Here is a 14,378-nt window from a genome sequence, read left to right as displayed (position 1 = left end):
TAAACATCGATGAAGGGGGAAAGTCTTCGTAAGAAAGCAGCTCAACAGAGGGAGCATCAAAAGTCGACAAGGTAAGTCAGGTACAGTCTCCACCTCCTGACCAATTGCTTAATTCAGTTAAAATATCGTTGAAAGATTGTTTCGAGTTAAAAATTATATTATCGAAACATTTTTGCGAATTAGAAATTAAAAATAAAACAAAGAATAGTGAGTTTAAAAAAACCCTAGCAACAGATTGTTGATTAAAGAATCTCGACAAACTAACAAGAGAAAATGACATGTTAAAAGAACAAATACAATTTTTTACATGTTCAAAATTCCCTGCTTTAAATTTGAGAAATTATGACAAACTAAAATGAAAATTTAAACATCACTAACCTAAACAGTGAATTAGACTTAGTGCGTTCAGCAAGAAAATTAAACAGCTAATTTCCTTATGAGACTTTGTCTAAGAAAGTGGTTGTTGCTCCAATAACCAAGAAGGTCTAGTGTCTCGCCACTGCCTGAAAGTCAAAATATTGAAATAAAATGTTTAATTAACTTACTGATAAAGTATTGAAAGTAAATAATACTTTAAAATGTTTTTTAAACATTTTTTGGAAAAATTTCTCAAAATTACCTAAGTTAGAATTTTCTTTTACATAGAAAATTTTCTTGCTTAAATATTTTTTCTCTCAAAATTATTACCCTTAGATTTTATTTTAACTTAAAAATTCTCTTTGAGATTTTCTTTCACTTAGAAATATTTTCTAAAAATCATTGAAATAATTTTCAAACCCTTAGATTTTTCTTGGAACCCCATTTTTTATGTGATCAAAGGGAGAGAAGGAAAAGTATAAGTCTAGGGGAGGTAGACCAATTTTTTCTATAATTTTTCTATCTTTTTGCACTTTACTGCAATATTAGTTATTTCATTTCTATGTCTATTTATCCTATCTTAACTTGGGTTGCTCACATCAAAAAGGGGGAGATTGTTGGAACCCCAAGCTTATTTTGGTGTGATCAACAAGTTAAGTTAGGTCCTGTGGTGTTTTAAACCTTGTGTCAAGTGTGCAGGAGTACAGGGAGTCTAGCAGAAGACGCAGCTAGCGAGAAGGATGACACGAGAGAGTGCGTCTGAGGGATGAGATGTTGCAGAAGAGTACACCGGCTGACGAGAAGGAAGTGTGCGGTGTTTCCGAGGGACGAGAAGCCGGTGCGGAAGATTGCTCGGGGAGCAAGAGATGCAGCTAGCGAGAAAGTCAGCACGGGGTGCGACCGAGGGACGAAGAGCTGCGGATGAGTACGCTGGTGGACGAGAAGGAAGCACGCGACGATTCCGAGGGACAAGAAGCCAGAGCGGAAGCCTGCTTGAGAAGGCCAAAATTGGGTTCGGGTGAGCCTTATTTCGGTTGGCTGAAATCACCCAAGCGAGCCGGAGCGGAAGATCTGGACTGAGGTGAACAGAATCGGAGCAGAGGGTCCAGACCAAAAAAAGTCAACTCTGTTGACTTTCTTGGTCCGGGAGCCCGAAACCATTCCGGGTGCCCGGACCTAGAGTTTATCAAGATCGCGGTCAAACATGATCTATGCGAGAAGGGTTAAAGTTTTATCCCCTCCCAAGCGCCTGTGACCCTTCCAGGCGCCCCAACTAAGGCTATAAATATAGCCTTGGTCCAAGAAGCTCAACAAGACAAGCAATTTTGATCACAACACTTGTGCGCTTCCTTGTTAGTTTATCTTTTGTTTTTTGCGCTTTAACTGCTGTAAGAGGCTTCTCCGCCTGAAGGAGATACTAGTGCGACATTTTCCTTGGATTAACAACCTCCTCGGTTGTAACCAAGTAAAAACCCTTTGCCTCTTATTTTACTTTCTGTTTAGTTAATTTATTTACGTAAGTGTTCTGTTGAAAGTACGAAAAGGGTTTTTTTTTTAATTTTCGCAGGGCTATTCAACCCCCTTTTAGCCGGCCGCCGCGATCCAACACCTAATGTTGATAAACCACAAGTAGTAGCATTAAGAAGGTCTAAAGGGAAAGAAAATTAGCTATTTTGAATGATTACATGGTTTATCTACAAGAGTTAGAATTCAACGTAAGTATTGATGAAGATCTAATTTCATTTTCACAAGCCATAGAAAGTGTTCATCCTTCCAAGTGGTGTGACGCTATGATTGAAGAGTTCAAATCATAGTTAACGATAGTTTGGTACCTTGTCGAATTTCCTGAAGGGTCAACGATAGTTGGATGTAAATGAGTATTTAAGACCAAACATAACTCTAATAGCAATATTGAACGATACAAGGCTAGATTTGTTGCCAAAGATTTTACTTAAAAAGATGGTGTTGACTACAAAGAGACCTTTTCTCTCAGGGGCGGATGTACCGGGGGGGGGCGGCGTCGGCGATCGCCCCCCTTGCCGGCAGACCAAAAAAAAAAATCGGAGTGCTTCACAGTGGCGTAGAAAAAATTACAATCGAAGCAGCCAGTAGGAGACGGAGAAAACGAAGAGACGAAGAAGAACAATTCATTTGATTAATTGTGGACCACGTGTCCAGTTTGACACAATCACGTATTCACGTGTCCACTTTGTCATATTTCCATTCCATATATAATTTATATAAAGGTTTATTTTTATATTTATTTAATTGTTTTTATCTCTCCTCCTCTGTTTGTTTTGTTTCCGCCGCCGCTCACCCTTTATCTCTTCATATTTTTATTTTCCATTCCACTTTAACCTTGTGATCTTGGTCTTGCCCTTTGTTTCTTCTCGCTACCGAGCACCGACCAAAACGGCAAAGCCGGAAAGTCCTACGCCAAAGGTTTTTTTTCCTCTCTTCCGAGTTCCGATCAAAGCGGCAAAGCGTCAAAGCTCAAAGGTGAAGCCTTCAGCCTTCAGGTAAGTGGATTTTATTTTATTTTATACCTTAATTTTATTTTATTTTTTTAATAATTATTTCATTATTTCTTGATTACCATGTATGATACAATTAATAATTTAAAATTTTAATTGTTTAAATATTTAGTTGCTTTTTATCACCTCTCTTGTTAAATGGTTCACATTACTTTATGTTGATAATTTTTTCCCATACATTATTATTTGTAGAAAATGTTGAAATATTTGCAAAGAGACCTAGGAGTTCAATTGAATCGTCTAGTGTTCCGGATGAAGAGTCTACTCCTGTACCACAACCACCACCACCTCCTCCACAAATTTTATTTGAAAATATTGAAAATCTGAGTAGTGAAGTAGAAATTGTTGCTGATCCTGGTTTACGAAAATTGATTGAAGAGTATGATGTTGGTGCTAGAGATCGTATTCAAAAAGAATATGTTGCTATAGGCCCTTGTCAACCTCGAGGCCATAATTTTCCAAGAAAAAAAATGGGTAAAGACAATAGATGTTTCAGAGAGGTTTGGTTTAAAGACCGTGATTGGTTGGAGTATAGTGTTTCAAAGGATGCAGCCTTTTGTTTCTGGTGTTATCTTTTTAGACCTAGTAATATAGGGTTTGGAGGAGATGATGTGTTTACGAGATCTGGTTTCATAAATTGGAAAAAAACAATTGAAAAATTCAATGAGCATGTAGGTGGAGTTGGTAGTGCGCACAATGAGGCAAGGATACAGTTTGAGGGTTTCAAGAATCAAAGACAAAGTGTGGAGTATTCATTTTCATCGGGGAAACATGAGCTTGAAGTTGCTTATCGCAAATGCTTGACTTCCATTTTAAAAGTAATTCGATTTTTGTTATTACAAGGATTACCTTTTCGGGGACATGATGAGTCTTCGACATCATCCAATAGAGGAAATTTTTTAGAATTGCTCAAATGGTATAGTTCAGAGTGTCCAGAAGTTGCGGTAGTTGTTGGAATGAATGCACCTGGAAATAATCAAATGATTGCCCCAAAAATTCAAAAGCAATTGGTGAATGCTTGTGCAGTTGAGACCACAAATGCTATTCTAGCTGATCTTGGAGATAGATGGTTCACTTTACTACTTGATGAGGCTCATGACTGTTCAGTGAAAGAGCAAATGACAGTTGTTATTAGATATGTGAACAAGCATGGAGAGGTGATTGAACGATTTATGGCTGTAGTTCATGTTGCAACAACTACAGCTGCTTGTTTGAAGGAGGCAATCGACTCTTTATTTGCTAAGTATGGTTTATCAGTGGCGAGATTGAGGAGTCAAGGATATGATGGTGCTTCAAATATGTCTGGAGAATTTAATGGCTTAAAGTCACTGATAATGAAAGAAAATCCGTATGCATTATATGTTCATTGTTTTGCTCATCAACTCCAGCTAGTGGTTGTAGTCGTTGCTCAGGCAAATCAATATGTTTGTGATTTCATGTGGATTGTTGGTTCGATTGTGAACACATCTGCATCATCTTGCAAAAGGGCCGACAAACTTCGACAACTTGAACATGATAGAAAAGTTAAACTTCTTGAAAGAGGAGAGATTAGTTCTGGTAGAGGACTAAACCAAGAAACTAGTCTAGCTAGACCTGGAGATACACGATGGGGGTCTCATCATTCAACTTTATGTCGTATTGAACAAATGTGGCCATCTGTTATAGAGGTTCTTCAAAATTTGATTGATGATGGTGATCGTTCTTCTAAGGGTTTAAGTAGAACTTTGGTTGAAAGAATGGAGAGGTATGAATTTGTGTTTATTCTACTATTGATGAAACGTATATTGGCAATCACAAATCATTTGTCAACCGTTTTACAAGAGAAAGATCAAAATATTGTGAATGCGATGCGTTTGATCAATAATGTGAAATGCAAATTGCAAAAGTTGAGAGATTCTGGATGGGATATTTTACTTAAGGATGTGAAGAAGTTTTGTAACACTCATTCCATTGAAATAATTAATATGACAGATAACATCAACAGCCGTAGTCGTTTGAAGAGAGATGGAAAAAATGTTAATTTTTATCACTACTACCATGTTGAAATCTTTTGTGAGGTAACTTCATAATTCTTTTTTTGTTTACCGTCAATTAAATTCTTTTAAACATTAACATATTTATTAATTTTTACTTTTGTTGTTTGATTTTTAAATTGTAGGTTATCGATATTATTCTACAGGAGATGGATAGTCGTTTCTCTGAAACAACTACAGATTTGTTGATTTATATGTCATGTCTTGATCCTAGAAACTCGTTCTCTAGATTTGATCTACAGAAGTTAGTGCGCCTGGCTCATTTTTATGAGGATGATTTTTCTTGGAATGAGCGTATGTTGGTTGAACAAGAGCTTGAAACATATATTGATGACGTCAGATCAGATGAACGGTTTGAAGGAATTTCAGATTTGGGAGCTCTTGCAAAGAAAATGATTGAAACAATGAAGAACCGTGTGTTTCCTTTGGTTTATCGGATGATTGAGCTAGCCTTACTTCTTCCAGTTGCTACTGCAACTGTTGAAAGAGTGTTTTCGACAATGAATATTGTCAAAATAGATTTGCGAAACAGGATTGGAGATGAATGGATGAATGATAGTTTAATAGTATATATCGAGAATGATGTTTTTAATACTGTCGACAATGAGCCAATTTTACAGCGTTTTCAGAACATGGAGTCTCGAAGAATGCAATTGTCACGTATTCGTTAGTAGGATGCTTTAATATTTTAATATTATTGTACTAGTTTCTTTTCATAATATTGTACATTTTTCTCCTGTATGCAAGTTATTTAATTTTTTTTAATTACATAGAAGTTATTAACTGTTCAAAAAAAATTCATCGCGCTTAGATCACGATCGCCCCTCCATGATTGAATTCCTGGATCCGCCACTGTTTTCTCTTGTCTCAAAAAAGGACTTACTAAGAATTATTATGACAATGGCAGCTCAATATGATTTAGAGTTGCATCAAATGGATGTAAAAATTACCTTTTGAATGGAGATTTAGATGAAGTGGTTTATATGGACCAACCTAAGGGGTTTTCAATTAAAGGAAAGGGGCACATGGTGTTTAAGCTTCAGAACTCAATATACAGACTTAAACAAGCTTTCTGACAATAGTATTTTATGTTCAATGATACTATAGTTTCCTTTGGATTTAAGGAAAACGTTATAGGTATATATATATATATATATCTAATACCAGAGATTTATGGGTATTAGTTGAATTTAAGCTACACTGAATTAAATTCAACTTACAGTCGAAATGACCTGAGCGGATAATCTCAGGCTGCCAGCAGGGAAGGAGTTCTTTGTCCTTCCACCCACAACATCATAATAAATTTCATTTATTTGCTGGGTGGATAGATCCTGTGACTCCCCTCCCTCTACCGATGGCTGAGATGCCTGAGCAACCCTACTTGTCATTTCCTCCAGTGTAGAAAAAATATACAATTTATATCTTATACACAATTATTAAAGCTAATTAATCATTATTAAAGATTAAATATAAATTACAAGTTAATAATTCAAACCCCAATGCTCTTGGATCGAAGATCAACATATGTGCCATCCTTTCTCTGGTGAGTCTTGAGAAAGATCTCCAGGCAAGTGGGTTGTCTTTCTAAAGAACGCTCCTGCATGTACAAATAAGTTTGGCTAAAATTATACAAGTTTATTAATAAATAAAAATTTAATTTATATAACTTTAAATTAAAATCACCAGATCCATAGCGTGCTCAACAATGGATTGAGATCCTAATGTATAACAAGCATATCCGGTACTCGGGTCTTCTGGCTCTGTATTCCTATTCGCTCGAGCTTTTAGAGCCTTTGTCTGCCATCTTTCTACAGACCAAGTGGTTGTCCATGGCTCCATGCACCCCAGATCTCGTCGAATACATAAGCTGGCAGTGTGCCATTCTTTCTCACATAGTATAATAGGTCTTTGTACAACTTAGCACAATAAATATTCCAAGTTGCTGCAAATTCTACCTCGTGCCCATCCTCCCATGTATATTTTTTCTGCAATTAAAAATTAAAATTTTAGTATATTAAAGGATAAATATATTGTACATATTTAATTTACTTACCACAAATTCTTGATAATAAAAATCCTTAGTTTCGGCATCTACATGTCTCCATGTAGTACCAGATATACAGACTTTTTCCTTAAATTTTCGTGTAATATATGTCGATACTCGATGGCCGTCAGGAGTAAACCTACATATAAATTTAATAAAGAACTACATATATTAGGGTCGAACTTAATTTAATAAAGAATTGTGGAAATTTCTATAACATACATATATTTAAAACCATAATGCAAATTCGGTCTCTAACTTTTTAGCAACCTCACTTGCATTCATTGATGGATTTTGTAGATATAATTGTTGTTCATACAAGCCTTTAACATTTCATATAGTTGCTGATATTCAGGGGTTGATATTTCATCTATATTCGAATAATCAACTGCATTCATCGCATCTTGAACCATTGATTGCATTGAACTATCAATATTATTTGATGCTTTAGGAGCGATAACAGTAGTCCTAGAAGATGAACCACCAGAAGGCCCAATTGGTTCATATAAATAAGGCTCTCTGTGACAGTACCAATTGTAGTAATTTGGCACAAAACTATTTCTACATATGTGCATTTTTACAATATCCTCATCACGAAAAGCTCTATTTTGACATTTTTTATGATTGCACGGACACCGTAACTCAGCACCATTCATACATTCTGGATGACTTTTAGCAAAGTTCACAAACTGTTCAACTTCAACAATAAAATCATCTCTGAAAAAATCATTCACTACAACAAAAACCCTCATAGACATTGGTTTTCCACCGGTGTCTATTACATTTTCGACCGATGTCTATGAAGCCGATGTAAAAGGTCTGCCATTTTAGACATCGGGTTAAAACTGGTGTAGTATCAGTTAACGACACTGGTGTTCGAATCGGTTATTAACCGGTGTAGTATCACTTAACGACACCATTTCATCAACGGTGTAAAACCATGTAATATTATATGTTAATAACACCAGTTTTGACAGCTATATATAACCGATGTAATATTAGTTAATAACATCAGTTTTGCAACAGTGGAAAACCGATGTAATATCGGTATTTTTCACAAATTTGATTTCCGAAACAATGAAAAACCGACAGTAACAAAAAAAAATACACAAATATTCACAAATTACACAAATATTCTTCATTCAACAGTATCCATAAAATACACAAATATTCACAAATTACATAAATAATCTTCTTACAACAGTATCCATAAAATACACAAACATTCTTTTTACATCAAAAGCTAATAGATATCAGAATCATTAAGGTAGAACATTCTTTTAACAACACATCAAGGTAGAACCGCACTTCAAATGTAATCTAGCATGCATTCAGCCCACTCGAACCGCACTTCATCAATTTCAACTCTAGAGTACTTGAGATTTGTAAACTATAAAAACACATAAATAATATATTAGTAAACCAAGACCAAAAATCATAGTTGAAAAAGTAGTAAGAGCACCAGGTAACAAGATGACTAATTTGAATGCTTAAAAAGAGACACATTCATCATTTATCTCAACCACATCATATAGTGATAGATTTATCATTCCTGGGAACTTAATATATTCCAAACCAGAAATTATTGCAACAAAGTTTTCTCATAGTTGTAATTTAATTAATCAGTACTTGATGGAGGTTCAATCTTTTCATATTCAGAATATCATTCAAACATCCTGGTGTAGCAACACTGATATCAGCTCCACGATCCAACTCTCTTAACTGGGGTCCTTTTTAATTAATCAGTACTTGAGAAGTGCCAATGAACGTATTCTTGGTACTTCTTTTTGAAAATGGAAAAAAGAGATTTCCAACCTCTCATCAGAAAGTCCTGCCAACTATAATGATATAACTAAAGATTTTATGTTTTTGTGAAACATGAGTAAAAGAGGGTGGAATTGGAATAACACTTGTTTAATTATGCACAAACAACTAAGAATTTTGAATTTAAGTAATAGCAATAAAGTTAAACTAGATAACTTGGACAACGTATGATTTGAACACATCAGAAACAATTCAAAGAAATGCCAATCAATAAAAAAAAATTAAACCAGTAAAAATCTAACAAATATGTGCATAATTTTGAAACATAGATAATGAAAGACATTATAACTAGGGAGTCAAAGCTTACCAAAAATTACCATCATTCTTGTTGAGAATTAATGACAGACAACTCTTCTTCGTACTCCATTGCGTGTAATGAGCATTCCCTTTCAATTAATAAAAATTCCTGAAAAATATATGCCCAGTTAATTTCTTTTGTCGCATGTTTTGTTGGGGAGCTGACAGTGATACTCAAGAACAGTTCAAATCAATTTTCACGGTGTAGAACTCAAACTATGATGATTTGTTCATTCACGTAGAATGCGGAGGGTAATACCTGTAATGATGACTAAACAAATGAAGGATTCCATATTCCGAAGAAGCAACTAATTCTACAAGTGCATCACGATGATCTTTTAAATTGCCCATTTTAGCAAGAGAAACCGACACCTATTGGTGAACAAAAAAGGACCAATAAAGATTTGTAACACCATGGTGTATGTCAAGGAACACAGATAGCATAGAAATAAAAAGCATCGAGGTTGAGATTCTAATTAACCTGCATACAACGAAGAATAATTTTCTTGTTAACCTGCATAGCACAAGCTTTCACAGCCGGCAACACACACCATGCTCTCTGGACAACGCAGTAGTATCATTCTGTATCACTGTAATGAGTATGAATTCAGAGTTCATCCATCCTTTTTCACCTTGAAAACAGAAAAGAACTATGCACATCATTATTTTTGGGAGTAATACATTTTTGCTTCTCACTCTACAAAAAGTATTCCTGCACTCCTGCAAATGCAAAACAATCAGGGTGAAAAAAAGACATCCACTCTGCATCTTGTCAATGGAGCCAGAAGCCCCCCTCTCTTTGCAGTGTTGGTACTGCTATCTTTTATTTTAGGAACCCATTTGTTGAAGTGAGAACTATAAACCGATTAGCAGCTCGTGAGAATGCATGGTATTTTGAGTAACATAAAAAAACTGGTTAATAGATGTTAGTGAGTCGTTTGGGATCAAAACTCTGAAACTTCTTGGACAAAAATCTGATCAACATCAAAGATACAATGTTGTCTCCTGATGAACAAATGTAAGGAATTAATCATACACTAATAAGTTAGTGTGAGCATGATTTAATAGTTCAATTAAAATAAAATCAGTACCTATTTGCTTGATCAGAAGAACTGCTTGCTGCCTCACAAGGCGGGATATTAGATCATTTATCAAATGTTACTGCACATCTACAATACCATGAAAAAGATAACAGAGCGTGACTCAGCATCCAAAAAACTTGTCAGGTTTTAATGATCTAGTATGAAAATAAAAATATGCATTCCTTTAGGCAGACATGAAAGTGTACCTCAATTATTGAATGGGATCTTACACCTGCATTAGTACTAGCATAGCCCGCCATAACCCTGTGAATATGCTAAGAGTTCTTCCACCTCTACACGAGAACTACAATAACCCACGTTCTTGCATTGACTATAATTCGCCATTTCAACCTCTGCAGTGAAAGTGCTGAAAACAGGTCTGTGGTCAGAAAACTTGGACTCTCCTTGGACATAAGACAACTGACTGAGACCTCTTCCAAACCATAGTATGCGATCACACCTTCCTAAAACATTTAAATGGGCTCAGAAGTAAGAGTTCGGAAGCTGAAATTATTGACCTTCTCACAATAAAATAACAATAGTGCATATTTAGTGGATTATGATACCAATACCTTTGAAACCAACAGCTATGATAGTGGCAAGAAGTCCACCATCATTAGCTTCATGAAGTTACCAAAATAAAGTAAATAGTCATATATATAAATCATAAATAAAGTTACCAAACTAAAAATTCTCATTGTCAACCCAAATCTCATCACAATCTCCACGAATACAGGGTGGTTCATTGTCATCAGTTTCGTCAATATCCATTAATGACATCCATTTTGTGAAGCATTGGTAGTGAATTGAAGGATCTCCCAACTTATCATCAGTGATGTATTCAAAATACTCTCTATTTGTCCTCGACCGCAATGACAATTCTAAGAAATGCAATGTTGAATATCAATTACATGAACAATTACCTATTGGTTAAGACAAGGCACTTTGAGAGATTGCTTCGGAATTGAGTGGCAACAAGGGACACAGCCTAAAAAAAAATTCCGACTAAGTATAAAGTTATAATCACATCTTGTGGAGTTTGAAAGTATAAAGATAAATTTAACATGGACCTGATGCATCGCAACATAAGCAAAACATTTTTGTAGGAAAACCCTGCGGCCAACAAATAATTCTGGCACTTCTTCAAAGGGTGCCTGCATGTAGACACAGGTCAGTAGAAACTAAGGAAACATTGTTGTAGTAAAAAAAAGAGTTTAGACTAAAAACAAGTAGATAAATGGTACTTTAAAAAAGAGTGTATCAGCTGCAAAAAATAATAAAAATTTGTCAAATTACTAGACATAACAGTAAAAGCTATAAATGATTGAGCAACTGGTATCTGTGTTACTTTCAAACAGAACAAAACAATTTATAATCAGTTCCCTGAAATTTGATAAGAAGATAAATTGACAAATATATATTGCATCACAAGAGTTTTAAGATGACTTATTGAAGTTCAATCTTGCCCATTACTAGTTACTAGTAGCATCACAAATGTAAATCTGGTAGGTAATGACATACCATTCAACGGTTGACCAATAGAATGCGTAACTTGGTTCAATTTTTCCTTTACAGTCTGCAATGCAATAAAAAATATTTTCCTATAAGTACTAAAAGACATCCTAGATAATACCATGGCCAAAGAACATGAGAAAAATGCATCTCGATAGAAAGAGATGTCTACAAATTTGTAGTATTGTAATATGACCATAAATATGGTGCATAAATTTGCAGTCATACCTCGAATTCTGCATGACTAATAACCTTATAGGGTAGCTGAAATTCAGACATGAGTGGCCTCTACGAGCAATAGAACATAATTTTGGTAAATGAAATTAGATAAGAGCTCCAAACCTCATACAAGGTATCCAGAATATACCTATGACTCGGGGCTTTCTAGTCGGAATCGATAGCGGAAAAGAGAAGTCTCCATGGAAAGAAACCATTTCCTTAATTCATCCCTAGGAGGTGAAGGAGATAACACTCAGGAAAGATAGTGTGATATCAAAATAAAACATGACCATAAAAATCAAAACCTACATTCTACAATATGCAAGACGGAGAACGAAGTGTGAAATGATATCTTTGTTCATGACCTCTGATGGATCTTGATGCCTCATATGTGCCCTCCATAGTTCAGTTACCTAATTTTCCCAAAATAAAACATATATTTAAAAGTAAAATGAGCGATCCAAACAAAATCACACGCAATACCAATTTCTCCATCTCTTCGGGCCTTTTTCCTCGGGGCAAACCATCTGAAATACCCTGCAGGACTTCATGAAAACAATCGAATATAAGTTACCAACAAAGCCAAACAGACACAGGATAGGGAAGTTGATCAAGGAAGGGGAGGTATACAACGAACCACAAACCCTAGAAATGGGAAAATATGAGGTTTTGCAAGGTACCTCGGAGGTGATCTATGGCGTAGAGTTCAAAATCTTCCATCCGGACCTCGAGGGAGTATACAACGAACTACAAACCCTAGAAATGGGAAAAGATGAGGTTTTGCAAGGTACCTCGGAGGCGATCTATGGCGTAGAGTTCAAAATCTTCCAGCCGGACCTCGAGGGAGTATACAACGAACCACAAACCCTAGAAATGGGAAAAGATGAGATTTTGCAAGGTACCTCGGAGGCGATCTATGCCGTAGAGTTCAAAATCTTCCAGCCGGACCTCGAGGGAGTATACAACGAACCACAAACCCTAGAAATGGGAAAAGATGAGATTTTGCAAGGTACCTCGGAGGCGATCTATGCCGTAGAGTTCAAAATCTTCCAGCCGGACCTTGAGCGCAGGTGCGGAGCGGTAGAAAGAGAGTTTAGCCGACATCGTCGAGGTGGCAGCATGAGACGATTCCCTCTGTGATCGAACAATCTCCATTCCCTACGTCTCTGAATGCTCCGGCAGCTGAGGACTCGGGGGTTATTCGTGTGAGGGTTTGGCCGGATTTGTGGGAAAACTAGAAAAGACAGAAAGCCGTGTGTTGATCTTGATCGGAGAGGAAGGGGCCTCGATCTAGGAAGGGGAAGAGGGAGATGAGGTTGAGAGAGATGGCTGGACGCCCAGCGGCGAGGAGGAAAGTGGTGGTGGAGTCGTGACGGTATACGGTGCGTGATATAGGTTTAGGTTTGGAGGGAAGAATGAAATGTTGTAAATTTTGGCTAAGATTGGTGGAAAAATTAAAATATTTTATTTTGGTTCATTAACACCGGGTTTTAAAACCCGTTGTTAAAATCGGTGTCTATTAATGAAAAAAAGGCGCTCATAGACATCGCCTAAAAAACTGATGTCTATGAGCTAAAATCTGCGCTCATAGACACCGGTTTTTAGAAAAACCAGTGTAAAATACTCAAAGACATCGGTTTTTACTTAAAACCGTTATTGTTCCACTGATGTCTATGAGGGCTTTTGTTGTAGTGATTGTCTAATCGATTGTACATCCAAGCTTTGTTCATATACATTGTTACCTAATGATATTATAATTTGAAACATTATTAAACTTGTATCACTTGAAATAAGCTTAAATAAAGCATTATGTGCACAATTTCATCTCACGATCTTCGTATCATATTACCGAAAATCTCCTCTACACTAAAGTAAATAAATAAAACTAATATACACATGTTGTTGCTTAGAGCATCATTAAATAAAATAACCATACATATATGAAAGTAAAACAAATCTAATATATATAATAATGAACATGCAACAAACAATGGCCACGATATGCAGCCCCTGCGGCTAGCCGAGAGCAGGCCGTGCGCAACCCCCTATGGCCAGCTGCGACCAGGCGCTTAAAGCGGGCAGCCGCGAACAGGACTCTGGAGGGGCCGCGAGCAGGCCCCCGCGGCTAGCCGCGAGCAGACCCCATGGCTAGCCGCGATTAGGCAGTGAGCAGGCACCGCAGGCGCCTGCAGCAGCCGGCCTCCAGCAGTCGGCCTGCGATGGCCGACCTCCAGCAGCCGGCCTGTGCCAGCCGACATGCCGTAGACAAGCGCCTGCGGCGGCTGGGCTATCGCAACTGGCTGCTGCGGCTAGCCTGCCGCGAGCAGACGCCTGCGGCGGCTGGCCTGCCGCGAGAAGCCGCCAGCGGCGGCTCGACGGTCACCGTGGGTGTGAAAAGGAAGAGACGAGAGAGGAGAGGAGCATACCTGAGTCGCTTGCAGATCATGGTGAGAGGGAGAGGGCACGAGGGGCTGCT

At 37.1% G+C, this 14,378-nt stretch overlaps 1 protein-coding gene and 1 long non-coding RNA gene across 2 annotated transcripts; one reads left to right on the top strand and one right to left on the bottom strand.

Moving 5' to 3' along the window:
- The first annotated feature begins 9 nt into the window (after positions 1–9).
- On the top strand, positions 10–5,595 carry LOC122048144 (zinc finger MYM-type protein 1-like). Its single transcript, XM_042609744.1, has 3 exons — positions 10–71; positions 3,223–4,906; positions 5,050–5,595. Exons 1-3 carry the CDS (start codon positions 10–12, stop codon positions 5,593–5,595), a joined length of 2,292 nt encoding a protein of 763 aa, XP_042465678.1.
- A 4,069-nt stretch (positions 5,596–9,664) lies between these two features.
- LOC122048985 lies at positions 9,665–10,314 on the bottom strand. The gene is made up of 2 exons (XR_006130763.1): positions 10,181–10,314; positions 9,665–9,809 (listed from the first exon to the last, which is right to left on the bottom strand). It is a non-coding gene; the product is annotated as an uncharacterized LOC122048985 (long non-coding RNA).
- Between the last annotated feature and the right edge of the window lie 4,064 nt (positions 10,315–14,378).

This window comes from Zingiber officinale, chromosome 2B (genome assembly GCF_018446385.1).
Source record: "Zingiber officinale cultivar Zhangliang chromosome 2B, Zo_v1.1, whole genome shotgun sequence".
Taxonomy (NCBI): domain Eukaryota; kingdom Viridiplantae; phylum Streptophyta; class Magnoliopsida; order Zingiberales; family Zingiberaceae; genus Zingiber; species Zingiber officinale.
This window is presented reverse-complemented; position numbering and strand designations above follow the sequence as displayed.

Coding starts and splice junctions, on each gene's coding strand:
- LOC122048144 (XM_042609744.1), top strand. CDS start 10: ATGAAGGGGGAAAGTCTTCGTAAGAAAGCAGCTCAACAGAGGGAGCAT. Junction 72..3,222: donor GAGCATCAAAAGTCGACAAG/GTAAGTCAGGTA, acceptor AAATCTGAGTAG/TGAAGTAGAAATTGTTGCTG. Junction 4,907..5,049: donor TGAAGAGAGATGGAAAAAAT/GTTAATTTTTAT, acceptor TTTAAATTGTAG/GTTATCGATATTATTCTACA.